The sequence below is a fragment of the Talpa europaea genome, assembly GCF_964194135.1.
Source record: "Talpa europaea genome assembly, chromosome: 10".
Lineage (NCBI taxonomy): Eukaryota > Metazoa > Chordata > Mammalia > Eulipotyphla > Talpidae > Talpa > Talpa europaea.
This window is the reverse complement of record NC_140077.1, coordinates 598,821-625,957: the sequence shown is the minus strand read 5'-3', so window position 1 is coordinate 625,957 and position 27,137 is coordinate 598,821. Positions and strand designations below refer to the sequence as shown.

The 27,137-nt window shown below is 71.4% G+C and overlaps 1 protein-coding gene across 1 annotated transcript; it reads right to left on the bottom strand.

Moving 5' to 3' along the window:
• Window positions 1-804: 804 nt before the first annotated feature.
• Window positions 805-25,189, bottom strand: STK32C (serine/threonine kinase 32C; the record flags this gene model as incomplete). The annotated part of the gene is made up of 12 exons (XM_084245161.1): window positions 805-951; window positions 1,555-1,622; window positions 2,368-2,499; window positions 2,966-3,091; window positions 3,401-3,517; window positions 3,836-3,939; window positions 4,097-4,186; window positions 4,271-4,308; window positions 4,793-4,966; window positions 5,530-5,681; window positions 7,055-7,110; window positions 24,922-25,189. 12 exons carry the CDS (start codon window positions 25,187-25,189, stop codon window positions 816-818), a joined length of 1,461 nt encoding a protein of 486 aa, XP_084101287.1. The 3' UTR covers window positions 805-815.
• Between the last annotated feature and the right edge of the window lie 1,948 nt (window positions 25,190-27,137).

The following is a 27,137-nucleotide window of genomic DNA, read 5'->3' as shown; positions in this document are numbered from 1 at the left end:
GGGCTGGGGAATGGGGGCCCTGCCCTTCAGGGAGGGCCCTGGAGCCTGCGCCCCAGCCCAAGGCTGCCCCAGAGACAGCGCAGGGGCCGGAGGGCCCTGCGGGTCTCAGCCCCGGGTCAGGGAGAGGCTGCCTGGGAGGCCTCCACTCAGTCTGAGGACCAGGCCCCGGCCACCCAGAGAGGGGGCAGCGCGGCCTGACAGGCCACGTGGGCCGTGGGGGCTGCCTAAGCAGCCCCATCTCCACCCACAGAACGGCTGGCCTGTCCCCACGCCGCCGCAGGACCCGATCCAGACGGGCCTCAGAACCTTCCAGAAGGAGAGTGCCGGGTTGGCTCCCGACCACAGCCCCTCCCTGTGGGTCCCCGCCCAGGCTGTGGGGTACAGGGCCTTGCCCACCGGCGCCCCATGATCCAGGCTCAGGCCGGGCGGGCGACACCAGGCGGCTCCCATGCCGCGATGCGCAGTGAAGACCATACAGAGGCGGCAGGAGCGGCTGGAACAGTTTGCATCTCTATAAACATTCTCCCCGCCAAGACCCCCCGCGGGGGTGCAGGAGACCCGCAGTCCGGGCGCACCCTGCGCCGAAGGCAGTGGGGTGCAGGGAAGGGGCGAGGCTTGCACACGGGGGGGCTTCCCCCCACTCCACGCGCAGGCCCCCCGGGCCCCGCCCACACCGTGGGCAAGTCTGTCCGGAGCCCGCGGGCTTGGCGCCCAGGCGGTTGTGAAGGTGTGGCCAGGGCGCTGGGCCCCTGGCTGCCCCTCGCCGAGGCCTGGTCTCCAGAGCAACCTGAGTGAAGTCCCGGAGGGCAGGCGGCCTAGCTGCTCCCGCCAGAGTGACAGGCGGCGCTGCAGGAGGGCCGGCCTGGGTGTGGGTCGGGGTCCGCCAAGGGCTCGCTGGCACCCCTGGCCTCGGGCAGGGGCTCGGGCGCGGGGTCCTGGGTCCTCTTCAGCCTGGCGGGGAAGCACACACGGGCCCTGCCACAGTCCTGCTGGGCCCAGGCCCCGTACCAAGTGCCCACATCTTGCCCAGGGCCCTAGGCCAGCTCCGCCCAATGAGGCCTCCTCCTGGCCCAGCTGGGCGGGAGTGGGGGTGGGAGGTGACCTCCGCCCACCTGCAGCCAGAAGCTGAAGGAGCAGGAGCCAAGCTCCCCGCTGGGCCCCGCGCGAGGCTGCCAAGAGCCTGCCGCCGCCTTACCCGCACAGAGCTGGGTGTGCCCACGCCGCGCCTGCGGCGTCCTGCTCGCCGGCAGCACAGAGCAGCGCCGGGCAGCGCCGGCCTCCTGCCCCCAGCGCCGCGCGTCCCGGCAGCTCCCGGGCCTGCCGGCCAGCTGTGCCCTCCGCCAGCTGTGCCCTCCGCCAGCTGTGCCCTCCGCCAGCTGTGCCCTCCGCCAGCTGTGCCCTCCGCCCCGCCGCCCGGCCGGGCCGGCTCTGCCAGGGAAGACGGTCCTGGGGCCCGGGGCGCACCTGCCGCGCCCGCCCAAGGCGCCGCGCTGGGGACCCCGCCGGGGACGCGCCGCCGCGGGCAGAGGCTGCGAGCCCGGCCGCGCCACTCACTTCTCTCTGTTGAAGATGACGAAGTCCTGCTGGATGGCGTCCAGGCAGTCCTGCAGGTAGTCGTGCTCCTGCGCGACACGCGCGTCAGCCGGGCCGAACCCCGCCCCGCCCCGCCCCGCCCCGCCCCGCCCCGCCCCGCCCCGCCCCGCCCCGCCCCGCCGCGCCCCGCCCCGCCCCGCCCCGCCCCGCCCCGCCCCGCCCCGCCGCGCCCCGCCCCGCCGCGCCCCGCCCCGCCGCGCCCCGCCCCGCCGCGCCCCGCCCCGCCCCGCCGCGCCCCGCCCCGCCGCGCCGCGCCCCGCCCCGCCCCGCCCCGCCCCGCCCCGCCGCGCCCCGCCCCGCCGCGCCGCGCCCCGCCCCGCCCCGCCCCGCCGCGCCCCGCCCCGCCGCGCCCCGCCCCGCCGCGCCCCGCCCCGCCGCGCCCCGCCCCGCCCCGCCGCGCCCCGCCCCGCCCCGCCCCGCCCCGCCGCGCCCCGCCCCGCCCCGCCGCGCCCCGCCCCGCCCCGCCCCGCCGCGCCCCGCCCCGCCGCGCCGCGCCCCGCCCCGCCCCGCCCCGCCGCGCCCCGCCCCGCCGCGCCGCGCCCCGCCCCGCCCCGCCCCGCCGCGCCCCGCCCCGCCGCGCCCCGCCCCGCCGCGCCCCGCCCCGCCCCGCCCCGCCCCGCCGCGCCCCGCCCCGCCGCGCCGCGCCCCGCCCCGCCCCGCCCCGCCCCGCCCCGCCCCGCCCCGCCCCGCCCCGCCCCGCCGCGCCGCGCCCCGCCGCGCCCCGCCCCGCCGCGCCCCGCCCCGCCCCGCCGCGCCGCGCCGCGCCCCGCGCACCGACTGCGAGCTGTCCCTGCTGCTGTCCCGCGAGCGCGTCTTGGCCAGGCGCTTCTTCTTCTTGTGCAGCGGCCGCGACTCCAGGATCATCTCCTCCAGCTCGAACGTGGGGTCGCAGTGCAGGCGGCCTTTCTGCGGGGGCAGCGCTCGGCCGGCTGCGCCCCCACCCGCGCCCGCGGCCCCGCCCCGCCAGGACCCCGCGCCCCCCGCCCGCCAGGACCCCGCCCCGCAAGGAGCCCCCCTCGTCCCCGCCCCCACCGCGCCCCGTCCCGCCGCGCCCCGCCCACCCCGCCAGGACCCCGCCCCCCACCCCCCACCGGCCAGCACCGCGCCCCGCCCCCCCCGCCAGGACCCCGCCCCCTCGCCCCCCACCCCGCAAGGACCCCGCCCCCTCGCCCCCCGCAAGGATCCCCCTCGCCCGCCCCCCACGTCTCGCCCCGCCCCCGGCCCCGCCCACCTGTACAGGACCCCGCCCCTGCCACTCCCCACCCACCCCTCAAGACCCCCTGGGCCCCGCCCACCCGCAAGGACCCCGCCCCTGCCGGGCCCCGCCCCGCCCCGCCCCGCCCCGCCCCGCCCCGCCCCGCCCGCGGCTCACGTTGGGCACGAAGCCGGGCTCCACCTTCTTCTCGCTCAGCTGGTCCCACAGCACGTCGGCCATGGAGGGCACCGCCTGGATGTCCCGGAGGCTGGCGCAGCGGTGCGTGGGGTTCACGGACAGGAGCTGGAAGGAGGCCGCGTCAGCCCGCGGGGAGCCCCGCCCGCCCGCCCCGCCGCAGCCGCGGGGACCCGCCCGCCCGCCCGTCGGGCCGGGGAGGACAGGGGCGCCGGCTCCAGGCGGGCCGCCTGGGCAGGCCGTGGTCTGTCCGTCCACACCCAGGACCAAGAGGCACCTGGGGCGGCAGGAGGGCCCTGCGGGGTCAGCGGCCGGGGCGGCTGCGGCCGGCCGAGCACCTGACTCCCGCGGAAGGCCGCAGGCCCCCAACCAGCCACCCTCCCAGTCCGGCCGGGCTCCACGGCGCTGCCCCCTCACCTTCCGCAGCAGGGCCACCATGTCCTTGGACCAGGTGGGGGCGTACTGGACGCTGGCAGTGCTGAACAGCTGCACCAGGGTCTCCACGGCGTTGCTGGCGTGGATGTCATAGGGCCTCTGGGGCAGGACGCAGCACGTCACCCGGCCGCCCAGGCCTGAGGGGTGACTCCGGAGGGCCAGGAGGGCGCCTGCCTCAAGGCCGAGGCCCCCAGGGGCTGGGGGGCCATTTGAGGCCGATGCAGCCCCAGCCTCCTCACAGCTGCCAGGCAGCCTCAAGGGCCGTGTAAGGCTCTCGTGGGAAGCCATGGGGAGGCCCCGCCCCCGAGGGCTGTCCACCCTGTCCACACCCAGAGGCCAGCGTGCAGACCCCAGGGACACTCGGGGCCAGGGCTGCTCCCTCCCGGTGGGGCTGGCTCGGGTGGGGAGGGGGCGTACCCATCCACGCAGCAGCTCGTAGGCCATCACCCCCACTGACCACCAGTCCACCTCAAAGGAGTAGCCGGTCCCCCCGTTGACGAAAGACTGGAAGATCTCCGGAGCTTCCAGGAAAGGAGGGGCAGTGAGCACCCCCACTGCAGGCCTGTGGCCGGTCAGTCCTTCCCTGAGACCCCCATCCAGACCCAGCCCCAGGCCTTGTGGGTGGGGGCAGCACCCTGAGCCCCACCGCACCCACCCGCCCCACCGGGGCACACTCACCCATGTAGGGCTTGGTCCCCGCCAGCGCGGTCGCGCGCTCCCCGTCCTTGATGATGGTGGCGATGTTGAAGTCCGTCAGGTGGGCGTGTCCTTTGGGGAGGGACAGCATGACGTCCCAGGACAGTGGCCCCCAGGCAGGGCTGCCCCCACACCCGCCCCGCGTCTGCTGCCCACCTTGCTCATCCAGGAGGATGTTGTCAGGCTTCACGTCTCTGGAGGGAGAGCAGAGCGGTTCCGAAACCCGCTGGCTCCCGACTCGGGGTCCCACGAGGACCCTGCCGCGGACCCGGGCGGGCGGCCGCCCGTCCACGCGGGCTTCCAGAGCTGGCGCAGGTCGGCCCTCCGGGCAGCGCCTCCGCCAGCCCCGGCCGGCTCCGGAGGCCCCGCGGGACCGAGGAGCCGCCTTCGCCGGACCCAGGCGGCCTCTCCCCTCCCGCGGGGCCTCAACTCCCCCCGGGCGCCCAGAGCGGGTCCCCAGGCAGGACACAGGCCCCTCTGTCGCCTCCGCCAGCCTTGGGGGTCGCGAGCGCGCCACGGGTCCGCCCGGGCTCGTCGGCTTTAAGCTCCCGTCGAGGGGACTGGCTCCCGGGGCCGGGCAGGGCAGGGCCGGCGGGTCGGTCAGGCGCAGCCCGGAGGCCCCGCGGGGCGGCCTCGAGCAGGACCCAGACACGCCGGGCGCGGAGGGGCCGCGCACACCTGTGGATGATGTGCTGGCCGCGCAGGTAGTCCAGGGCCAGCGCCAGCTCGCAGATGTACAGCCGCACCGTGTCCTCGGAGAACTGCACGTTCTGCTGCAGGTGGTAGCGCAGGTCCCCGCCCAGCAGCAGGTCGACCACCATGAACATGTCCTCCTCGTCCTGGAAGGAGTACCTGTGGGCGCGGGCCCGGCGCGCTGGGACTCCTGGACGCCCGCCCAGGAGCCGCCCGCGCCCCCCCACGGGGCGCCCCGGGGTGCTGCCCAGGCCCACTCCCACGCAGGGTCCCCGTGTTGGGCGGACCTGGGCGGCCCCGTGTCGGGAGGACGCGGCGCGCGCTGTGCTGGGGCTGTTCGGGAGGACCCGTTATGGGGAGGCCCCCGTCTTGGGGAGACCCCTGGGTCTTACTCCGCAGAGAAGCCGGCGTCCAGCGGGGAGACCCACCTGAACCCAGTGCGGCGCGGGGAGCGCCCGGGCGGGTGCTGGGAGGGTCGCGGGGCGGGGCGGGGTGGGGCGGGGCCGGGCCTGGGGCAGGGGCGGGGCCATGGTCCGGGGGCGGGGCCGAAGTCGAGGTGGGGCGGGGCGGGGCCGGGGTCTGGGGGCGGGGCGGGGCCTGGGGCGGGGCCGAAGTCGAGGGTGGGGCCGTGGTCTGGGGGCGGGGCCGTGGTCTGGGGGCGGGGCCGGGGCGGGGCGGGGCGGGGCGGGCGGGGCGGGGCCGGCGAGGGCGGCGTTGCTCACCAGAGGTTCACGAGGAAGACGTGCTCGATCTCCTGCAGGATCTCCAGCTCCCGGAACACGTTGCGCACCTCGTCGCGCTCGATGCACTGCTGCTTGCTCATGTACTTCATGGCGAACATCTTCTCCGTGTCCCGCTTCTGCACGATGCACACCTGCGGGGGCGAGGGCTCGGCGGCGCTCGGGGTCGGGCGGAGCCGCCACCCCAGACCCTCTGGAGGGGCGGGCATGGCGGAGAGGCCCCGCGGAGCCCGCCTGGAGGTGCTATTCGCGGGCCCGGGCCTTCGCACCCCCCCCGCAGCCCCCCGCAGCCCCCCGCAGCCCCCCGCCTGCACCGCCGACCGCCCGGCCCCGGCCGAGGAGGGAGAGGCGCAGACTAGGCGGCCTGTGGCCAAGGAAACTCACTCAGAGTCCAGGGGCCCAGTGCCCAGAGGGAGACCCGGCCAGTGACCGTAGCGGGGCCTCAGGTCAGGCCTCCCCACCGAGTCCTGCGGCCGCCCCGGCTGGGAGGGGCTTCCTGAGGGTCCCAAGCCTCCCTCTCCGGTAACAGAAGAGGGGTGGGGGCGGGAGGGGTGGAGGGTCTGGAACCCGAGGGGGCAGGAGGCCCCCAAGTGCCTCACCGAGAGGCAGGTGGCCTGGAAGGAACCTCCGGGCGTCCTAGCGGACACCAGCCCGGGCCGCACCCCCAGCACCTCCCGGCGCGCCGCCTCTCCCGGAGCGCAGCCCCCGACACGCGTCACTTACGGCAAGACCTTCCACAGCTTTTCCCCAAACCTGCGGGCAGGCAGGGAGCCGGGAGCAGCAGCCCCAGGAAGGGTGTTAGAAAGGCATCTGGCGACCTCCCTCCCAGCGCCCATCTGTCCACACGGCCCCGAGCCCAGCCTGGGCACAGGACCCCACCTAGGAGGCGCCGGCTGCCTCACAGCGCGTCTGCGGTGAACACGCTACCCCCCAGCAGGCCCCAGCCCTGACAGCTCCTGGGCTGAACTGGACAGCTACCCGTCCGCTGGACAGATGGACGGGCAGAGGCCACTGTCCAGTCAGTCTCACCAAGCAAGGCCCCTGTGCTAATGTGACCCTCAGAGGGCGCAGCCTCTGCGGTTGTGGTCGCCCTGTCCTGGTGTTGCCAGGCTGCAGGCCGCTCCAGCAGGGGGAGAGGAGAGCACGCCAGCAGGGACAAGGCCCCGAACGCCACGTCCGACCTGCCACGAGTGTCCTGGGGGGTCCAGCCACAGGTGCAGCCAGCCTCCCGCCAGCATGGCTCTGGACAGTGCCGGCCACACCCAGAGCAGCTTCCAGAACGCTCGCATCAGGCCCCAGCCAGCGGCTCCGACTAGGGGGCAGCTCTGCAAACCAGCCTCAGGAGCCCATGGGCGGGCTCGGGCCTGGCACTGTGCCTTCTGGGCCCTCAGCTCCCTGCCGAGCTACTGGACCCGAGCTGGGCTGGACGACACGGCCCCTCAGGCCCACTCTCAGCCGCCAGCCAGTCCAGCCTCTCCAGCGCCTGTGGACAGCCCGCTCCGCCTACCTTGCCAAAGCTGCCCTTCCCGATGGCCCGCAGGATCTGGAAGTGGTCAAAGTTCACTGCAAAAAAGCAGAGGGCGGTGGGTGAGGTGGAGGAAAGCTGGGCCCGCCAGGCACCCCCTCAGGCTGCCCCGACACCTCGCCACCTCCAGAGCCCCTCCCGGGAGGAGGGTGAGCAGAGGCCTCGCACCCTCTCCCTTCCTGCTGCGGGGGAGGAAAGGCCGCTGGTCCCGAGGGTTGGGGTGAGGAGGGGCCCACAGCGCCCGGGGGCTGCTGAGCTGGCTAGGATCCCATGAACACCCTAAATCAGCAGCCGGGGGGCTTGGGGGCACACAGAGGCTAGGGCTGAAGGGTCACGTCCCCTCGAGGGCAGCAGCCTCAGGCTCCCCGCTGTGGCCAGCACGCCTCTGGGCCCGGGTCAGCAGGGGCACGGCCAAAACGACCACCGGTTTTAAAGACGCGCGCAAATGCTGGACTCCGGCTGCAGGGGAGGGGCGGGGGCGCAGCACGCGGCAGGCACTGGGGGCGCGGGGGAAGCCGGGACCAGGCCCCTCCTGGCAGGACGGGGCAGTGCCGGGCGGCCTCCCAGCACCACCTTCCGTTCTGCCCCCAGGGACGGGAGGCCGGCGTGGCCACGGGGCCCGGGAACGCAGGGCAGGCGTGGGCTGGGGCAGACACTGGAGCAAGGCCCCGTCAGGGGGAGGCGGCCATGAGGACCCCACTCAGGGGCAGCCGCCCAGACCCAGCCGCTGAGCCCAAGCCCCTTCCCGCCAAACTGAGACCCCGTCCGCCAGGCCTGGGGGCTCTCGGGGCCGAGGACCCCACTCCTGCCTGAAGTCCAGGCCCCCCACCGCAGGGCCCGGGTCCTGAACCCTCTGCCGGAGCCGGAGCCCAGAGTGCCCCTCGCGCCCCCTGTGGGGGACAGACTGGGCAGCGGGAAGGCCCTGCACTGTCGCGGGGGCACAGGCCCTGACGCCCCGCACTCAGCCCCATGCAGGGCCTGCTCCCCGGAGCCCCGGCGTCCGCCTGCTGGAAGGGTGGCTGCGGGGGGCCTTCAGCACAGACCCGAGGGAGCCCAGGCTGGGTCCCAGAGGCGGGGGTGTGCCTGGGGCCGACGCTGCCCCCGCAAACAAGCCTGCCGGGGAGACAAGGGGCAGGGCCTGCTACTTCGACGAGGTCACAGACGCCCTTGGAGCTGACATTTGGGAGACAGTGGGGCCGGGCCCCCCTCCCGTCTGTGTAACGGAGCACCTGGCGTCCCTGCGGTCCTGAAGCTGAGCCTCCTGCGGCGCCGGGGTGCCAGGTGCTGGGGGTGCCTGGATGCTGGGGCTGCTGGATGCTGGGTGTCGCTGGGTGCTGGGGAACTGGGGCGCTGCACTCCTCCAGGGGGCTCTCACTAGGCCGCGCTGCGGTGGGTGCCCAGCGAGCAGTGGGAGTGGGTCTTAGGGAGCCCAGGGCCGAGGTGAGGGGTGCGTCCTGACCTCCTCGGCCACACCTCATGAGCCCGGCACCCTCACACCCTGCCCCAGCAGCCAGGCAGCCGCGGCCCCGCCTCAGCTCCTCCTGTCTCCCCTCCCTGGCGCCAAGCTGCAGAGAGAGGCAGGGGCTGTCCGGAGGCACCCGGTGGCCTGTGGGCCTGGCCCGGTGTGAGAGACAGATGCTGCTGGGGTGGAGGGCCTGGGCACGCCCAGCCGGACATGGGCAGCCTCGCCCGCCAGGCCCTTGGGGAAGGCCAGGGCCACGGGCGCCGGGACAAAGGCGGGCTCCGCAAGGGCCACCAGAGCTCGCGCCGGCTGGAGGTGGGGGCCAGGCTCCGCCCGCTGCAGCCACGACGCCCAGGGTCAGGCACGGCCGGGCTCAGCAGGGCCAGCGCCCGCCCTCTGGGTGTGGGTGGACCTGCGTGCCACAGAGGGCAGGTGGCCCTGGCGCCCACCCCCGCCGAGTCTCGTGGTCCCCCCAGGAAGCGAGCCAAGATGGGCCACGGGAGCGAAAATAGACCCGTGGCACCTGAGCCACACTCCGCGGAGATGGAGCCCTCGCCCTGCAGCTTCCCACGCTGACCGGGGTGTCTCCCGGCACCCGGCCGGCGCCTCCGGCTCGGAGAAGACACAGAGCTGAGCGCCCAGCCCCGGCCAGCCAGCCCTGCTCCCGCGGGACCCCTGAAGCAGGGCCTGTCCAGCAAGGTCTGTCCTGGACCAGGCGCCAGTGCTGACACGGCCGTGGGCTCACGGGATGAGCCTCGGGCCACAGGCCACTCCCGGGCCCCGCCAGCTGCGTGCAGACACCGTGGCAGGGCTGGCCACTGGACGTGACCTCAGATGCCACGAAGCCACCCGGTCCTCACCACTCTCAGGCCTCAGAGTGGCTGGTGAGGGCTGGACGTGGCTGTGTAGGGGAGGGCGCTGGGCCGGAGGGGGCGACCAACTGTCCTGCGGACCATGGGCTGGGGCAGCGCCGGGGCTGGCCTCCCAACAGCCAGGCCTTGCAGGCCCGAGTCACACTTCCCTCCCTGCATGTCCTTGACGCCAGGCAAGAGGTGAACGGGGTGGGGGGTACCCGCTCTGGCCTCTGCCTGACTCCTCCACCCGGCGAGGCCTGCAGCGGGTATGGCCACGCCTGGGCACCTGGATGCCGGCGGAGTGTGCCTGCAAGTCTGGAGGACCCAGTAGGCGCCCCACCCGTCCCCTGGTCCCCACCCCATCGTGGCAGTGGCAGATGGGGGCCAGGCCCCTGTGGCCCCTGCAGAGGCCTGCCCCTGTGCCCTGTTCCCAGCCAGCCAGAGGGCAACAAGCTGCACCCTGGCCCAGACCCAGTGGGCACGGCCCCGGCCCAGACATAGCTGAGGCCTGGTGCTGGGCTTCCAGAGCAATCCTGGCTCAGGTGCCTGGAGTCCAGGGCCCGTGGGGAGGGGAGCGGAGGCTGCAGGGGCTGGCGCCGAGCCTGGCCTGTGCGTCCGGGTCAGCTGAGACATGTCTGCTCTGAGCTGACGCCTCAGAAAGTGCCTGAGCCGCCCAAATTAGTGGCAACTGCCAGATCGATGGCTCGTCTCCGGGCTGGGCCCACGGGGCCTCCAGACGCGGGGTCTAGGCCCGGCAGCTGTCTCCCCCGCCCCAGAGATCCATGGGGCCTCGGCCCCACCGGCACCTATAGTGGGGCGGCCTCCAGGACCCCAGGGCTCCCGCCAGGCCCCGGCCCGCCTGGCACTCACAGACACAGCTGAGCACAGCCCGGCTCGGGGCGCAGAGCGCTGAGCCCCAAATGCTCTCTGCCACTGCCCCTGGGCCCCCGCCGGGACTCATCTTGGGGCCCAGGCGGGGCGCCAGCTCCAGACAGCAGCGAATCAGGGACGCGGCCCAGCTCCGGGGAGGACGCCCCGCCTAGGCCACGCCCCAGGCCCCAGACACCAGATGCCCCACAGCGCAGTGCACCCCCCCAGCTCAGGCACCTCAATATGTGTGTGCCTGCACGTGTGTGTGGCGTGTGGTGTCTATGGTGTGTGTGGTGTGTGTGTGTGGCGTGTGTGTGGTAAGTGTGTGTGGTAAGTGTGTGTATGAGGTATGTGTTGTGTGTGTGAGGTGTGTGGTGTGGGGTGTGGTGTATGTGGGGTGTGCGAGATGTGTATGTGTGGTGTGTGGTATGTGTGGTGTGTGAGGTATGTGGTGTGTGTGAGGTGTGTGGTGTGTGTGGGGTGTGTGGGTGGTGTGTGGCGTGTGAGGTGTGTGTGGTGTATGTGTATGGTATGTGTGAGGTATGTGTGTGAGGTGTGTGTTGTGTGTGTGAGGTGTGTGGGGTGTGGTGTATGTGGGGTGTGTGTGTGGTGTGTGGTATGTGTGTTGTATGAGGTATGTGGTGTGTGTGGGGTGTGGTGTGTGTGTGTGTGTGGTATGTGTGAGGGGTGTGTGTGGAGAGTGTGTGTGTTCTGTGTGTGGAGAGTGTGTGTGTGGTGTGTGTGAGGGGTGAGGTGTGTGTGAGGGGTGTGGTGTGGGTGGGGTGTGCGGGGTGTGTGAGGTGTGTGTGGGGTGTGGTGTATGAGGTATGTGGGGTGTGTGGGGTGTGGTGTGTGTGGTATATGTGAGGTGTGTGTTGTGTGTTGGGTGTGGGGTGTGCGGGGTGTGTGAGGTGTGTGTGGGGTGTGGTGTATGAGGTATGTGGGGTGTGTGGGGTGTGGTGTGTGTGGTATATGTGAGGTGTGTGTTGTGTGTTGGGTGTGGTGTGTGTGGGGTGTGCGGGATGTGTGAGGTGTGTGTGGGGTGTGGTGTGTGAGGTATGTGGTGTGTGTGGTGTGTGTGGGGTGTGGTGTGTGAGGTATGTGGTGTGTGTGGGGTGTGGGGTGTGGGGTGTGTGGGGTGTGGTGTGTGAGGTGTGTGGGGTATGTGGGGGGTGTGTGGTGTGTGAGGTGTATGTGGTGTGTGTGTGGTATGTGTGAGGTGTGTGTGTGGGGGTGTGTGTGTGTGCACGTCCAGAGCTGGGGCATCTCTGGGATGGGCAGCGTCTGGGCTGTGGAGGGGGCGCCTGGGAGTCTGACTGGCCAGGCCTCCTGGCGGCGGGAGAGGCGCTGGGCTGTGCAGGGCGGGGCTGGTCCTGGGAAGAGCGTCCAGGCGAGCCTGGGCCTCGTGGCCATTTAGTATCCCCGGGCACTGCCGGCGGCCCCCAGCAGCGGGTAGACAGTGTCCCTGCCCCTTGCCTGCTCACAGGTGGGCGCTGCCAGCCCGGCAGCCACCTCCCCATCCACCTGGAGGCAGGGCAAACTGTCCTGGAGGCCAGAGTGGCCCCGGGCCCCCTCCGTCCATGCGGTCCACAACCCCTACCCATTGGCAACTACACGAGGCCCCAAGAGCAAGGCCCCTGCTGCCGCCAGCCCCGCACGAGGACGGCAGAGGGGGGCATCTGGGGTCCCTAACGGCATCGCCCAGCAGCTCCGAGGCCCTGGCTCCGAGGCCGGGCAGACCCGTGGTGACTGTCGCTGTCTGGGGGCGCCCGGCGGAGGCTCGTCGCAGGGACGGAGGAGGGAGGATGGAGCAGGTGCAGAGACCAGGGCAGGCCCATCCTGTGCGCCCATGTCTGCTGGACGTTCCCCTACAGGTGGGCCGGATGCTAAGTCTGGGGGTGCTGAAATGCACAGGGACCCTAGGGACCCCAGAGGAGGGTGTGGCTGAAAGGACCCCGGAGACCACCCGCACCGGCGGGCCCGGCTCCCCGGCGCCAGGAGCAGGCTCAGCCCACCGGGTCAAGGCCTCCCACCCAAGCCGGCCTTCCCAGCGCGCACCTGCGAGCCCGGCCCCAGGGCGCGGCTGCTGGCCAGGCTGGTCTGCGCGGGGTGGCCCTGGTGCCACGGAGGCCGCCGTGCGGGGACGGGGACGGGGACAGGAGGCTGATGCAGCCCCGCGCAGGGAAGCGCTTCCCCGGCAGCTGCAGCTCGTTTTGCATGTCGTCTTGGAGGGAAGCGGCTATCCAGGACCCGTCACCGGCGGCTGTGGGTTTTGCGGGACATGTGCTGACCACGCCCTGACCAGGCTGAGCCAGCTGCCCACCGCGGTGCTGCCCACGGCCTGGGGCGCCCCCCTCCACCTGTCTGCAGACCCGTATGGAGAGGGTCTGCTCCCCTCCCGGGAAGGCAGGTCAGGACGGAGTGGCCCGGGCCCAGTGCGGCACCGGAGAGAGCAGGGCCAGACACACCCTGGCCAGGGACCGAGAACCTCCAGGCAGACCGGGCTCCCTCCAGGCCGGGGCAGCCGGCCCCGGGCCCCGTGCTGCCAGCACCATGCCCGCGGGTCCCCCGTCCGCTGGGCCTCAGGGCACCACCTCCACCCCCACGGAGGCTGTGGGGTGCCGGCCCCGGGGGCAAGATGGCACCCCATGGAGAGCGAGACCAGTCACATGAGCCCATCAACATGGGCCCCGGGTGACCCCGAGGGTGCCAGGCCATGTCCGCCCAGCCACACACCAGTCTGGCCAGGAGCGACAGCGGGAGCAGCAGAGACGCCAACCACGAGCCTCCCAGCCGCGTGCCCCCCCCCAGCTGTGCAGCAAGCGCAGGTGGGGGCTCTGGCGGGAAAGGAGGTTTCCAGGGGACCCCATCTGCCTGGGGATTCAGGTCCCAGCCTCTCGGGCATGCACATCGCCCTAAGGGGGGAGGCCCGCGGGAGGGGAGTGAGCCGGCCTGTCTGGCAGGGAGCCGGCAGGGAGCACAGTGCGCTTGCCGGCAGGGAGCACAGTGGGCGCAGCTGGGGCGGCAGAGACAGCCGGAGCTGCTGGGGGCCGGGACAGTGAGCCCGCGGGGCGAGAGGCTGGGCCCTTGGGCCGGGGGCGCTGAGTGGGCGCCGTGTGACCCTGCAAGGCGGCCAGCCCATGGCCCATGTCCAGGCACAGGCCCAGGCAGACCCTGGGCCCCCAGGCGGGCCCCCGTCCCGAGGCCCACGCTGGGGCCAGGCCCGGCCAGCCATGTGTCCCCGTCCCGCCCAGCTCGCCCTCCTCCCCCCGCCCTTCCAGCTCACAGGCGGGTCAGCTTCCCGGACAGACCTATTTGGGGCCAAGCCAGCGACTCAGGGCAGGCAGGTTCTGCGCTCAGACGCTGCCTTCTGTCTCGTTTCCAGAAATAAGCGCCCGCAGGACTGAACTGGGCCAAGGCATCGTGCGGGAGCCCCAGTCTGTGGCCAGGAGGAAGCCCTGGCCAGGTGCCCGGGGCTACAGGGCCGGCTGGGCGCTGGGGCCACACGAGGGCCCGGCTGCAGGGAGGGCAGCGTGCTGCTCCGCGGGCTCTTGCCAGGCCTCGGAGAGCGTGGGCTGCAGGTCAGTGAAACAGACCCCGGGGAGAGGGCCACAGTGGCCAGCTGGAGGGGCCCTGGAGCCGACTCTCCTTGGTGGGTCCTCCCAGCGACTTCCTCAGGCTGAAGTTGGGCACCTGCCCAAGCCTGTGCCCCGAGCCCTTTACCTGACAGGCTCAGGCCCCTTAGGGCCCCTGACATACTGGTCAATGAGGCCTGGGCCTGGCTGCCCCACAGCCCAGTGGGTCTCTTCTGTGAGCCGTGCAGTGCCCCGGAGGGCCCCTGGGCCAGCGCACCCGGCAGCCCCAGGCCAGCGCAGCTGGAGGGCAGGTGCCAGGCAGGCAGAGCTCGCAGGCCTGGACGCCCCGCCACGCTGACCAGTGTCCAAGCTGCACTTCCTCACTCGTGACCATCTCCCAGACACCCCTTCCCCTGGGACTCGCTGCTGCAGAGGGCCTGGATCTGGGCCAGAGACTGCGGGGCCCGAGGGGAAGAGGGAGGCAGCAGGTGGCATCCTGGAGCAGATAGGGGGTGTGGGCGTCAGGAGTGGACCGCTGGGAGAAGGTGCTAGAAGCATGGGAGAGCCACCTGTTCCCTGCACCCTGGTGGCTGCGGCCAGCCGAGGAGAGCAGGATGCAGAGAGCTTGGGGTGCCGGCACCGAGCAGGCAGCAGAAGCCCCAGCGCCACCAGTCTGGCGGCCATGGCTATGTGCAGGAGCCACCAGCTGCCACCCCTCCCGCCCCCACAGCCCAGATGGTCCCAATGCACCCACACACTCTGCGGGGAGCCCACAGTGTCCCGAGGTGGGCCTCCCGCCCAGCCCTGGCCCACAGTGCCGCCCTTGGGAGGACGGGGCGGACTCCCCTCTCGGGCAGCAGGGCCAGGGCCAAGGGCGGCCGTGGACAGGGCGCCGGGGTCTGACTGCAGAGTGGGCGGGGGAGTCTCCAGTCCTGGGCTTGCTGCCAAGCCCTGGCGGCTCCGCAGCCTCCCAGCCTCTCGGCAACTTGGGGATGGCGCCCGACTCGGAGCAGACAGACGTCCACCCAGGGGCCCGCACCCAGACGTGCTGTCCAGCGCCCGGGGCTGGGCTGCAGACCGCAAGGAGGACCCATCTGGGCGGCAGAGGGCAGAATGCGCCTCTCCGCCCCCCCACACACCGGGGCCGCGCCCAGGCCGGCTGCATACAGCCTGGGCCGCCGTCCAGCAGGGCAGCGGACACGGCAGGGCTTGGTGAGCAGGGCGCACAGGCTGGCGTCCAGGGAGCAGACACTGCCGCTGGTGACGGGCGAGGCCTTGGGGGAAACAGCCGCCCGCTTCGATGGGACGTGGCGGGGGCGCCCGACCTCCTCACAGCTCAGCCGGCACATTTCGGGGGCTGACAAGCTGCTTCTAAACTATACGGAGAAGCAAAGGATCTGGACGAGCCTGTGAGCAGAGGGCGCTGTCGGCGGCGGCAGGGGGAAGGGAAGGCGGGGAGGGCCGGGGCCTGGCGAGGACCCCACGTGGGCACACACACCGCGAGGGGCGCGGAAGCGAGGGCTGAGTCACCGCCGTGAACATTCCAGGCTCATGAGACAATCTCTGTCCCCGTGGGTCGGACGAGCATTTCCTAGAAAGACGCGAGGACAGGCCACGAGGGAAAAGCGGATGGAACTGAACTGCGTCGAAATGAAAGCCGCCCCCTGGCTGGCCACAGGGGACCGGCCGCAGGGGACCGGCCGCAGGGGACCGGCCGCAGGGGACCGGCCGTCGTCGGGACTCACGCAGCCGCGTTCTTACGGCCGCGGGTTTTGTGTAAACCACACTCCGGTGAGGCCGGATGGTAGGGCTGACTGTATTTCTAAGTACTGGCAATTTTAAAATCTAAAATTAATACCATAAAAATGACGCCGCTCCCAGGAGCATCAGACATAAACCGCCGTATGGGGCCGGCCTGCGAACCGGAGGCCCCGCACCCGCAGTCCCCAGGGGCAGCAGGCGCCGCCGCGCGGGGCCCCCGCACCGTCCCCTGACCTCGGCCGCCTCGCCTCGCTCCCCCCGCCCCCACCCAGCCCCGGCCCCACGCCTGCACCCGGGCACCGGCACGTGGACTCGGGCGCACACACCGGTATCGCCTCTCCCAGGCCCGACGGCCACCTGTCCCCACATCTGTGAGAACGGCTTCCTCACACCCCTACGAAGCCAGCTGCCCCAGGCACCCCCAAGCCCCACAAGCTCGCGCCTATGGGCGTGCAGAGCCTGGGGCATCCTCCCCGAGCTGCCCCGAGGGCCTGGCCAACCCAGCGGTCCCTGCAGCCACCGCCCAGGGCGCCCGGCTGCGGCCCAGCTCAGGGCAGAGGCAAGGCCGCCGGAGGCGCGGCCGAGAGTGCCGAGCGGGACTCCCCGGCCGTTCAATTACTGCAGGCGCCAGCGGCTCTCTGGGGCTTTGCTTTTTCCTTAATTAAAAGGAATCTGAAGTTTCTGAGTCCACTGGACACACCCACAGGACGCCTCCCCTGAGGCAGGGCCTGGCAGCCACTGGGCAGGTGCCTCCCAGGTGCTGGGGGCGGGGTCTGGCTGCGGGGACCCCCTCGAGGCCAGAGCTCCCCTGTGCCCCTTTGGACCCGCTGCAAGGGAGGAGCCAGCCTCGGCCTGGGGGCGCAGGACCTGGCGGGCGTCTCCCGATGACGCCAAGTGGCCCGGGCTCCTGGCCTCAGTGCAGAGTGGCGTGATGCGGCCCCAGGAGAGCAGCTGGGCGCTGCCGGACACTGCGCTCGCCGGCACGAGTGACGTCACACCTGGCTGCTGGGCGCCCGTGCCAGCCCCTCACCCTCCGGACATCAGCATGGCCGAGCCGCCTGGCCAGGGTGCGATCCGCTGCGGCCCCTACCGGCTCCCCCCCTCCAGCTTCCTCAGCAGCCGCGAGGCTCAGCCTGTGAGGGCCGGTCCTGAGGAGGCCCCGGCGGGAGCCACTGCCCCACCAGGCCCAGCCCAGACCCGAGGCGGGTGCCTGCAGTCAGCCAACCCCCGGCCCCATCACACCGAGCTCGCGGCCCCCCCACGTCGTCTCTGTCCTCATCAGGACGGAATGATCGCAGCTGGGAGGCCCAGGGCTCGGGCGCCGCTGCAGAGAGCTGGGCTGGCGCCCCGGGAGGGCAGGCTCTGGGAGCATGTGGGCACCACGGGCCTCAGAGCATGCGGAGGCAGAGGCAGAAGCCTGAGGTGTCTGAGAGGCACGCGTGGGGGTGTCAAGTCAGACTGGACAGAAAAGTGAATGTGGGAGGCAGGGCCCGGCTGGGATGCAGATTTGGGAGTAGCTGGCATATGGGTGGTATTTGAAGCAGAGCGATCGCCAGTGCGTGAGTGTAGCTGGGGAGGGAGGGAGGGAGGCCTCCGCTCAGGGCCCAGAGGGGCTGGCCAGGCTGGGTGGGGCTCCGCGGGGTCCTGGGAGCCATGAGAGGGGAGGGATGCGGGAGGGTCGAGGGGCAGGTTCTGCTGCGGGTGGAGAAGTCGGCCTGACAACAGAGCTGGGGTCTGCCTGGGCTCTTCGGGGCCATGGGGGCAACTCCTGCCTCCAGAGGAATTGGGGGGAAGGTCCAGAGACATCAAGGACACGGTTCTCTTGAGGGGCTGCTGGAAGTTGGGAGCCCTACCCACCCTGCCCTGCCCACGCTGGACCACCACGGACACCAGTCTGGCCCAGCTGCGTGCGCACCCCTGCCCGTGTCTCTGGCACAGATGTCACGTCCCGCATGGCCCACGCCAGGGACACAGTTACTGGGTTGCAAAGTCAGTGGCTCCCAGCCCAACCCACCACCAATAGCCTGTGGCCGGACCTGCCGTCCAGCGGGCCGGGCAGTCGAGGGTCTGAGCAACAGGCCTGGCGCTGTCGGAGGCAGGAGCAGGCTCTAGAGGCGGGCATCTCACTAAGTCTCCTGGGGCAGAGAGTGGGTGACAGGGGCCCCAAAGTGACACCTTCATATCCGCCAGGACCCATCCTGGCTGGCCACTGGGGCTCCAATGACTGTCACGGTTTTGTCTGTGTCGGACAAGATTAGGGGCGGGTCTTGTTTTGGTCTTGATCCATCTGGGTCTCCAAGCGGCCATGTCTGATGTGGGTGGGGCACAGGACCAAGAGGGTCACAGGGAGCATGGCCGGCCACTGTGGGTTCAGTGGCTCTGGGGTCACACTGTGCTCTCCCCTGAGGTGTCCAAAGCACCGTGTGCGTTCGTAGTGTTTTTCCCGCAGCCACCAGGCCAGAGCACAGCGAGTGCCCCCACCCTGCTCGCTCACTGGGGTGGTCATGGGTTCAGCTCTGTTCTCTAACAGCCTCTCCTGGGGCCTTGGCTCCTGGAACCGTCCCCCTGGCAGGACCGGGTCTCCTTGCGGTGGCTGATCCCGGGTGGTCAGCCAACGTTTGTGGTGGGCCCAGTGGCTGAGCTCAGGGATGAGCTCCTCGTACCCAGAAAGAAGCCTCAGCAGTCCCATCTTGCAGAAAGCCAGGGGATGCGGGCGCTGAGTCAAGAGCCCCAGGCCACGGCCAGCGAGAGCCAGGAGCGCGGCGTGTGGGTACAGCCCAGCACGAGGCAGATGCCAGCGTCACCCTGACAGGCGCGTGGCTGGAAACAGGGCGGATGGGAAGACAAGTCGGCAGAGTTCCAGCTATTTTACGTAGACACCCCAGTCGGGGAGGGGACACAGAACCCTAAGTGCAGGGGCCCCCTCCCATGGCACAGGAGGGCAGTAGCCCGACGGCATGGCCTCCAGGCACCAGGTCCGGGCGGCCAGTGGGTGGACGGCGAGCGCGGCGCGGGGCTGGGAGCAGGGCTACTCTGCCGCGGGCAGCTCACGTCCCCTGCGCTCAGCCTCAATGTGAAAAACTCAGAAAAACCCCACCTGATGGGCATTCTACAAAAGCCTGAGCTGCGATCCTCAAAATAGCCAAAGTCACCCCAAACCAGGAATGTCTGGGAACTGGTCACGGCCCAGAGGAGCCTAAAGAGTGACAAGTACCACGTGGGCCCTCGTGCCCTGGGGGGCCCCGGGGGGGTGGAGGGTCCCAAGCGAGAAGGAGGGGTGCTAAGCAGGAGCAAGGGGAACCCGTGGGGGCTGTGGGCTCTGGTGCCTGGACGCTCCCCCCGTTCCCACACCTGCCACATGCCCCGAGGCTGCTGTCTGAGCTGCTCTGGAGGCGTCTAAGCCAACAGCCACAGCGGGACAGACCGGGCTCCCCAAGAGGCGCCCACCCAGCTCCTTAGGGCAGAAGAGGGAGGAGGATATTGCCCCGGAATCGGGCTCCCCTCTCTCCTGGGGCTCCCCCTCCTGGGTCCCCTGGCTCCCCAGCTCCGGGTCACCCCATAATCGCGGGCGATGGCTGCTGTGCAGCTGGCTGTGTCTCGGGTGCGTCCCGACGCTGGCCGCTGCCCGCAGCACGACGCTGGGCTCAGGGCCGGGCCTGGGCTCGAGGCCTCTGCGGCTTCACAGCTTCTCCGGCCCGGCTCCAGGCAGGCCACGAGGGGGTCTGTGAAGTGCGTGTTCTGTGCGGACCCCAGAGAGGGCTGGAAAGTGACGTGAAACTCGAAGTGCCTGTCACATCAGGGCCGGGGTTACATAAGACGCTGCATTTCTTAATAGTTTTCTTGTCACTTTGCGTTACATAATACAAAGCTCTGGAGGAAACCGAGCTTGCACCGGCGACAGAGTCTGGGCTAGAAGGGCAGCCACGTCGTCCATCATCCAAACCAGGCCACGTCTGAGTGGAGGCCGCCATTCCTAGCCACGGCAGGCCGGCCACACCCGGGGAGCGGTCACCACAGACGCGGGGCTGAGGCTGGCGCCCGCGTGCACCCCCACAGTGTCAGGGACCCTGACAGACCCCAGGGCAGCCTGGAGAAGGTGCCGCCCCCGGGGACAGCCTGGGACAGGGTGAGTGGCCGTCACCTGCTGGGGACAAAGGCAGGGCCGAGGCGCAGCGTCCACCTGAGCCTCTCCCCACTGCATCTACTCCTCTTCCCTGCTGTACCCAGTGCAGCGGGGTACAGTGGACACTGGACACTGTACCAGTGTCCCCACTGGTTCCAGGGGCACACAGCAATTGTCCCCTGATATCGGGGAGCCCCCGCCGCCCCTCAGCATGTCTGCTCTGGCTCCCGCTGCCCACAGCCGCCCTGGTGTCGGCACACACCCGGGACGGTGCCCAGGCCCTGCCCGCGTCTCTCCTCTGCCTTCCGCGTCCCCCTCTGCTCTCTCAGGCACAGGCACGTCCACCAACGCGCCTTCCACCGGGGAAGCTGAGGTTTCCGCGGCACCAGAGACCTGGCACCAGGAGCAAAGCGAGGAAAGGAATGGCGGCCACACGGACACCCCGAGGGCCCCCAAGCGGTCCCCCTGCGGGATGCGCCAAGGCCGGCTGGCCAGGGCCCAGGGAGGGCGCCAGAGTGGGCAGCAGCCAGCCCACCGGCAGAGGCCCCTGCGGCAGAGAGAGGAGCGGGGGTTGTGAGGAAGCCGAGAGACCTTCTAGAGCCCGTGTGAGTCCCTGCAAGAACAGGGATGCACTCGGGTCCTATTTTTAATACATTGGGGGCGACTCTGACCCCACCTCTGCCTCCTTCGCTCCAGAACTGAAATTACAAGGCGTGAGTGGCAGCCGGGCGGCTGGCACAGTGGGGTCAGGGTGCAGGTCGGCTGAGGCGGGTGGGTGGGCAGCTCCAGGCCTCCCCTGCCCCTGGGCCCCACCTACCAGCGCCCAGGGGAGTGACAGCCCTGGCCAGCGGGGAGGACCGGGCACAGCAGTCCGGAGGCTTTTAACAGCAGCATTTGGTGGTGCCGGCCCGTCCCGCTGCCCGCAGTCCTGAGGGGGCCGGGGCCAGGATGGCCTCTGGGAGGTGACGTGCCCCTCAGGCCCAGCCAGCAGATCCCCCTGCACAGCTTGGGCCGGCCGGCTGGAGAAGCAAGGACAGCTGGGCTCTGGCCAGGGGACACGCCTGGACTTGTGGACATGGTGTGGGCCCACACCAGACCCGGCCCTGTGTGTCCACAAGATCCCAGGGCCCCCACCCCACCCAGCAACCACCCTCTCGGTTCTGCTTGGCGGCAAGGCGGGGTGGTGGCATTTTTCAAAGAAAACCGGCTTATTTTTAGCATTTTTAAGGCACAACCAGATGGATAGACACACAGAGCTGACATTTGTCACATAGAAAAGTGTGACAGCAGGTCCCGAGTCCATCCTCGCCGGCCATGGAGAGAAAGGCCGCCCTAAGTCCCGCCCCGGGGTCCAGGAACGAGGGCCGCAGACCCAGGCCCACCCGGCCCCGCTGGCCGGAGGGGCCCCGCGCCTGTGGCCGCCAGGTTCCGGGCACCGAGACCGCTCCCCTGGCCATCCGCCCAAGCCTGGCCGCACGGAAGGCCTCCCCCAGCCCTCCCGCGCCCCAAAGCCCAAGCCCACAGCACGGGGCAGGAGCCAGGCCGCGGGCCTGCTAGACTCAAGGACCACGCGCCGCCATCTTGGTCCCGAGCAGCCGCACATTCAACTGTAGCTGCTCGCCAGACCCCGCAAGGCTCCTTTCGACTCACAGGAGCGGGGCCCTGGGCCACCTTGGGCCGGGGGCCACAGCAGGGGTGTGGCAGGAGCAGGGGCGCCGGCGGTGCGTGACCATGCGCCAAAGCACGGCACAGCGGGGCCTTGTCCACCGACGGGCGCCATGGGGCCCGGGCTGTTTCCACATGGCCTGGGGCGTCAGCTCGGTGACCGAGCACCTCCCCAGTTGGCCCCTGCTCACCCTCCCCTGCGTAGCCACACTGTGACCCCCTGCCTAAGAGCCGGGTCTGGCCCTTTGGCCATGCCCTGCCCTGAGCAGCCTGCCCAGGCCCCCACTGGTCAGGCCGCCGGCCCCCAGGGTCAGCCCTGCACCCCAGCGCCATCATGCACCCTGCCCCGCGGCTCTGGGGGGTCCCAGAACAGCAGCTCCGAGTCCAGGAGACCTGACAGGGTGAAAGGTCTAGCCTCCTGCAAGCGCCAGCGCGACTCTGGGGGTCCAGGACCCACTCCCAGCTCCAGGAGGCCGCACTGCAGGGAATGAGCGGGGGTGAGCTGGCGGGCACAGGGGTGAGCCCAGGGCTGGGGCAGGCCTGGCCCCAGGACCACGGACCCCACGCAGCAAACCGGCTCCGCCAGGCGATCACAGCCGGTCGGGGGAAAGCTTCAGAACTGGTATCCCCCACACGGGCCGGGAGCCCCTCGGGCAGAGCTGGGTGCTGAACACGAGAGCCCAGAGGGCGATCTCCGCAGCAACGCCAGGCCTGGGGTGACCAGGCGCCCCGAGGCATCGCCACCCCACACCCCGCCCGGCCGGGAGCCCCCAGAGCTCCAGGAGCAGCCTCCCCTGGCCGCCCGCCCGAGAGCGCGGTCTGGGGCCCCAGCCCAGCTAGTCGTCCTCCTCCAGGGCGCGGGGGGCCGGCTCCCGGGATGTCACCCCAGTACGAAGGCGCGCGGGCAGACGCCATCCCGAGCTGTGCGCGCGGGGAGCGGGCGGAGACGTCTGTCCACCCCAGCCAGGACGCAGAGCAGGGGCGCGGCCGGGGTCCGGCCAGCCCAGCGCAGCGGCCGGGGTTCAGCCCAGAGGGCGCTCCGGCCCCGAGGCCAGGACGCGCCACGGAAGCAGCAGCCGGCAGAGCCGCATGTGGAGCGGGATCCTATTTCTGCCTCAAGGAGAAACAAGTGTGCCCCGCGCGGCTGGAGTGTGACTACATTCCTAGAAGAGACTGTGAGACTCGGGGACGTGCCTGCAGAGCCTCCCTCCGGGCAGGCCACGGGTGTTGGGTTTGCTCTTTAGGACAATTTTAGGAAACTGAACCTCTCAAAAATTGATACATCTGCTTCTGTAATCAAGAAAATCCAACCCCCTTTTCAATGACGAAAGGGCGACTCCAGAGCTGGCCCCTCCCGCCCCCCTCCCCCGTGGCTCCCGGCATGGCCTGTGGGCGCCTCCCCCAGCCTCCCTGGGCTGTGCGGTCCAGCGCCCAGCGGGCCGGGGCACTCGGGGCCAGAGGCCCCAGGTGGCCAAGCAGCAGGTGCGGCAGCAGCACGTGGGGCTGCCAGGGGTGGGGGCGAAGGGTGGCTGACCCCAGCCCCGGCCCAGCAGTTATGCGGCCTCCAGGGCAAGTGGAACCCTAAAGCCCATGGCCCCCGAGGTCAGGAGAGGCTGGGGGGTGGGGGGCCGGTGGAGGGGCGGGGGGAGCCCGGGGCTTCTGGGGGAGGACAGAGCGGGCAGCACAGTGCAAGCACAGGCCAGGTGGGCTCGGCCAGGCTCCACCATGGGCAGAGGGCACCCCGGGGCTGGGCACCACTCCGTGCCCTTCGGCTGCCGTTTACCTGGGACTCTGTCCGATTGGCCTCTTCTCTCCTTTTCTCCTTCCCTCTACACACCAAATCTGAGACATTAATTGGGTGTTTTCAGCTAAAAGATTCATCAGAAGGTCTCCCATCGCCATAGCAACAGTGCAGTCCCAGCCAGCGCCAGTCCCAGCACAGTCAGGGCTTCCAAGGCCGCTGGGTGAGGGGCTCAGGCCCACGCCTCGGAGCATGGGGCCGGGACCCCCCAAGCCCCGCTCTGCTAAGTGGGCGGTGGGCTCCCGGCCCAGAGAGCCCCCCTGCCACGCGCAGCCTGCGAGGTAGCAATGTGGACGGGGAGGGCGAAGCGGACCCCAGACAGCCCACAGCAGGGCACGAGGATGGGCCAGCCACGGCCAGCCACGGGCTCCACCAGGGGACGGGGCTCCGCGGCTGGGGACATACGGGTGCTGGGCACACATGTCCTGCAGAGCCCAAGTCACCCCGGAACAGCAGGCCCTGCCCCGCAGGCCCTCAGGCCAGGACAGGGCAGGGGCAGGACGGGTCGGCCTGTGCGCCTCAAGATTTTGAGTCACCGCTGAGCTCGGAGGGGCACCCCAAGAGCTGTCCCTTCAGCGTCAGGGGCACCACCCGCCTCCTTCTCCCTGTCCTGCCGGCCCGCCCTGGACAGCAGGCTCAGGCCCAACCAGTGCTTGGCTGCCACCAGGGCTGGACACGACGGCCTCTCTCAGACACGTCCTCTGTCTGCAGCCAAAGCTGGGCACAGGGGCTTCCCGGCCCCCCACTGCTTTCCTTTGGTTACTTATGTCAAAACAAAAACGTGTCTGTGCCCGCCACAGCCCCTGAGTGCGAGCCGCCTGCACACATCCTGCCTGTCCGGCCGCGCGGCCAGCGCCTGCTGCCCACGCCTGCTGCCCAGCGCCCTGGACGGCGGCTGGCTCTTGGCCGCCGCGCCGACGCTGGCCCGAGGCCGTACTAGTGTCATTTCCTATAATGCTTAAATTATTTATCAGAAATAAATAGCTCGGGCTTTGCTGTGAGCTCCAGACTTTGGAGACCCGTCCCGCCTCTGCGGGCGCCGACAGCGAAAACTGCATCTTCCACCAACTATTTTAAGAAATGTCAAAAAACATCCAATGTGTCATCGCTGTGCCATTTGGATTATCTGCCTGACATCTGTGGGCGGCTGTGTGCTGGTGGCCGGATCCAGGGCCCGGCGCCAAGAGCCCCCCACGGCCCGTCCTGGGGGAGTCCAAGGCCAGGGGGGCCAGCAGGCCCTGCACCCGCGGCCTGTCCCCTGCGCCCACCGGACTGGGCCACTCAAGGGACACCTGTCCCCTGGGCGCAGCCTCACCTGCAGGAGGGCTGAGCCCGGACAGCTCCCAGGCAGGTCTTCGCCCCCGGGAACCCGAGCACAAGTCCGTCACGTGGGGCCCCCCCTCCGCCCTGCTGGCCAGCGGCCTGCCCCGAGGGGCCAGGGTGGGGCACCTGTGGGGCACGGGCCTCCCTTCCCAAACCCAGAGGGACATCACCGAGCGAAGCAGCCCCGCCCGCGGCCTCCGAGAGGGAGGCGCACCCCACGCCCTGCGCCCAGCCGGGGTCGGGTCAGGCCGGCGGGGCGCGCCCTCACCCCCGCCCGGCCCGCCCCGCCCGCGGCACCCCGGAGGGAGCGCGCGGACCAGCGCCCCGCGCGTGGGCCCGCGGGCGTCGCCCGGGTTTCCTTGGAGACGGCGGGGAGCCCCCGCCCGGCCGCGCCCCCGCAGCGCGCGCCGCTCACCGTCCTCGCGGTCGTCAAACACCGGCCTGCGGGCCGCGGCCGCCGACATGGACATGCCCGAGCTCATGCGCTTCTTCCACTTGCTCCAGGCGAACAGGGGGCGCGGCTGCGCGCGGGCCTCGCCGGCGTCCCGGGCCCGGGCCAGGCCGGCGGCGGGCGGCGCGGGGGCCGGGGGCGCGTCGGGGCCGGCGGGGCGCGCGCGGCCGGGGGGCGGCGAGCCGGGGGGCGCGGCCGCGCTGCTGCCCCTGCGCTCCGCGCCGCTCCTCATGGCCGGGCCGGGGTGCGCGCCGCCGCCGGAGCCCGGGGCATGGCCCGCCGCGGCGAGCCCGGCAGGAGCTGCTGGCAGCGCGCGGGCGCCGGCCTGGCTCGCGGGCGCCGGGGACCGCGGCCGACCGCGCGCGGGGCGGGCCGGGGCGGAGCCGCCGGGCAGGGGCGGGCCGGGGCGGAGCCGCCGGGCGGGGGCGGGCGGGGGGCCGGGGGGGAGCGCGCCAGGCAGGGCCCCAAGGGGCCAGGCTTGGGCGCTTCGCGGGTCCGGTGCGGCCATCGCGCCCACCGCGCCGCCCGGGAGGCGGCCCGAGAGCGAGGGGGCCTCGCCGGGCACAGAGGCGGGGGACAGCGGTCCCCCGGCCGCCCCAGCGCTTAGTGAGCCGGGCCTGGCCCTGCCGCCGCCTGGGGGACCCGACCCTCCCGCCGGGCGCCGCAGCGGGCCGCGCGCAGGGGGCTGGACAGGCGCTCTGGCCACCCGCGCCGCACCCCTGCCGCCTGGCCGGCCACCTCCCCGGCTCCCAGTGCGGGCCCAGGGCTGCCTCCTCCGCGCAGGCCTTGCCCTGTGCGGTGCGTTATCCAGGCCCCCGTCCTGCCCAAACCCTGGTGGCTCCGCACAGCCTTGGTGGCGCGACTGGAGCTGCCGGGCACCGCCTGAGGGCGCGGCCTGCACTCCACATTGCGGGCACAGCCAGGTGAGACCCTGAGGGTCATCCCTGCTGTGGGGAGGCCGGTGGGGTGGCCCAGGTCTCTGCGCCAGGTAAGACTTGGCCCCCGAGGGCCCCCTTTTCCGGGGATGCTCAGCCATTTCCTTTGGCAGCATTTGCCTCCTCACTCACCCAATGGCCAGGCCACAAAGCCAAACCCTTCTCCTGGGGAGTCCCGGAAAGGCCATCTGCTGCCAGGGAGGAGCTGACCTCTTGCAGGTCAGGCCTGCAGGCAAATTCTAGGTCCTCCTGCCACTGTCCCTGCCTCCCAGGGAGGGTCTCTGTCTCCACAAGGGCTGCACCCCGCCCCCCCCCCGGCTGCTTCCGTGCCACTCCTGTAAAACCAGGGCCCACCTGCCATGCATGCCCCCTGACTAAAAGGGGACCCCATCACTTGGGGGCCACCTGCTGTCCCCCTGGACAAGGAGCTGCGCAGAGCTCTGAGGCTGTAGACCGCCGGGCTGGGTGGGCAGTGCATGGGCTGTGGGCCTCCCGGCCTGGTGGGCTTCGGGCACCCCAGCAGTGAAACTCCCCACCTGGGGGAGGCTACTTCCCAGCACAGGTGAGGCGGCGGACAGGGCGGCTCACTGCCCAGCCCTGGGGTCGGGGTGGCTGGCACTGTGCGGCCGCAGGCCCTGGTGCCCTGCACAGAGGATCTCCATGCAAAGAACTGGGGAGCCCTGCAGGAAAGGGGCGCTGAGGCAGGCCCCCCAGAGCCAGGCCGCCCAGAGCCAGGCTGCCCAGGCTGCCCTCGGAAGCTGGCGGCTGCTGGGACTCCTTCATGGCCACTCCCCGAGACCCCTGGAAGCGGAGAGGAGTGATGAGAAGTGTGCGCCCCCCAGGGAGGGGGAGAGGGGCCTTTGGGGGGGAAATATGTTAACAGATTCAGAAAGTGACTGAGTGTTGGGGAGGCCGAGGGCTCGGAGGTGAGGGGCCTAAGGGGCAGGGACCTGGGGGAGGCAGTGGGGCCCTGTGGTCCTCCCCACGGGGCGCCCTCCCCACCCTGGGGTCCTGCCTCCCGTGGCTCTGGGCTGAAGGGCACCAGCCTCGGAGCGGGGGTGGCCTGGGCTCAAGGGTGGGGTTTGCGTGGGTCTGCGGGTCCCCTCTGCGCCCAGCCCCGACCCCGCCAGGCCGGCCGGCGCCTGTCCACGCGCGGCCCGGGCAGAGGGCCAGCGGGCCAGCAGCCCCGGAGTGAGCCCTGCCGGCTCGGGGCAGCGTGAGGTCCGGGACAGCCGTTCCGCGGAC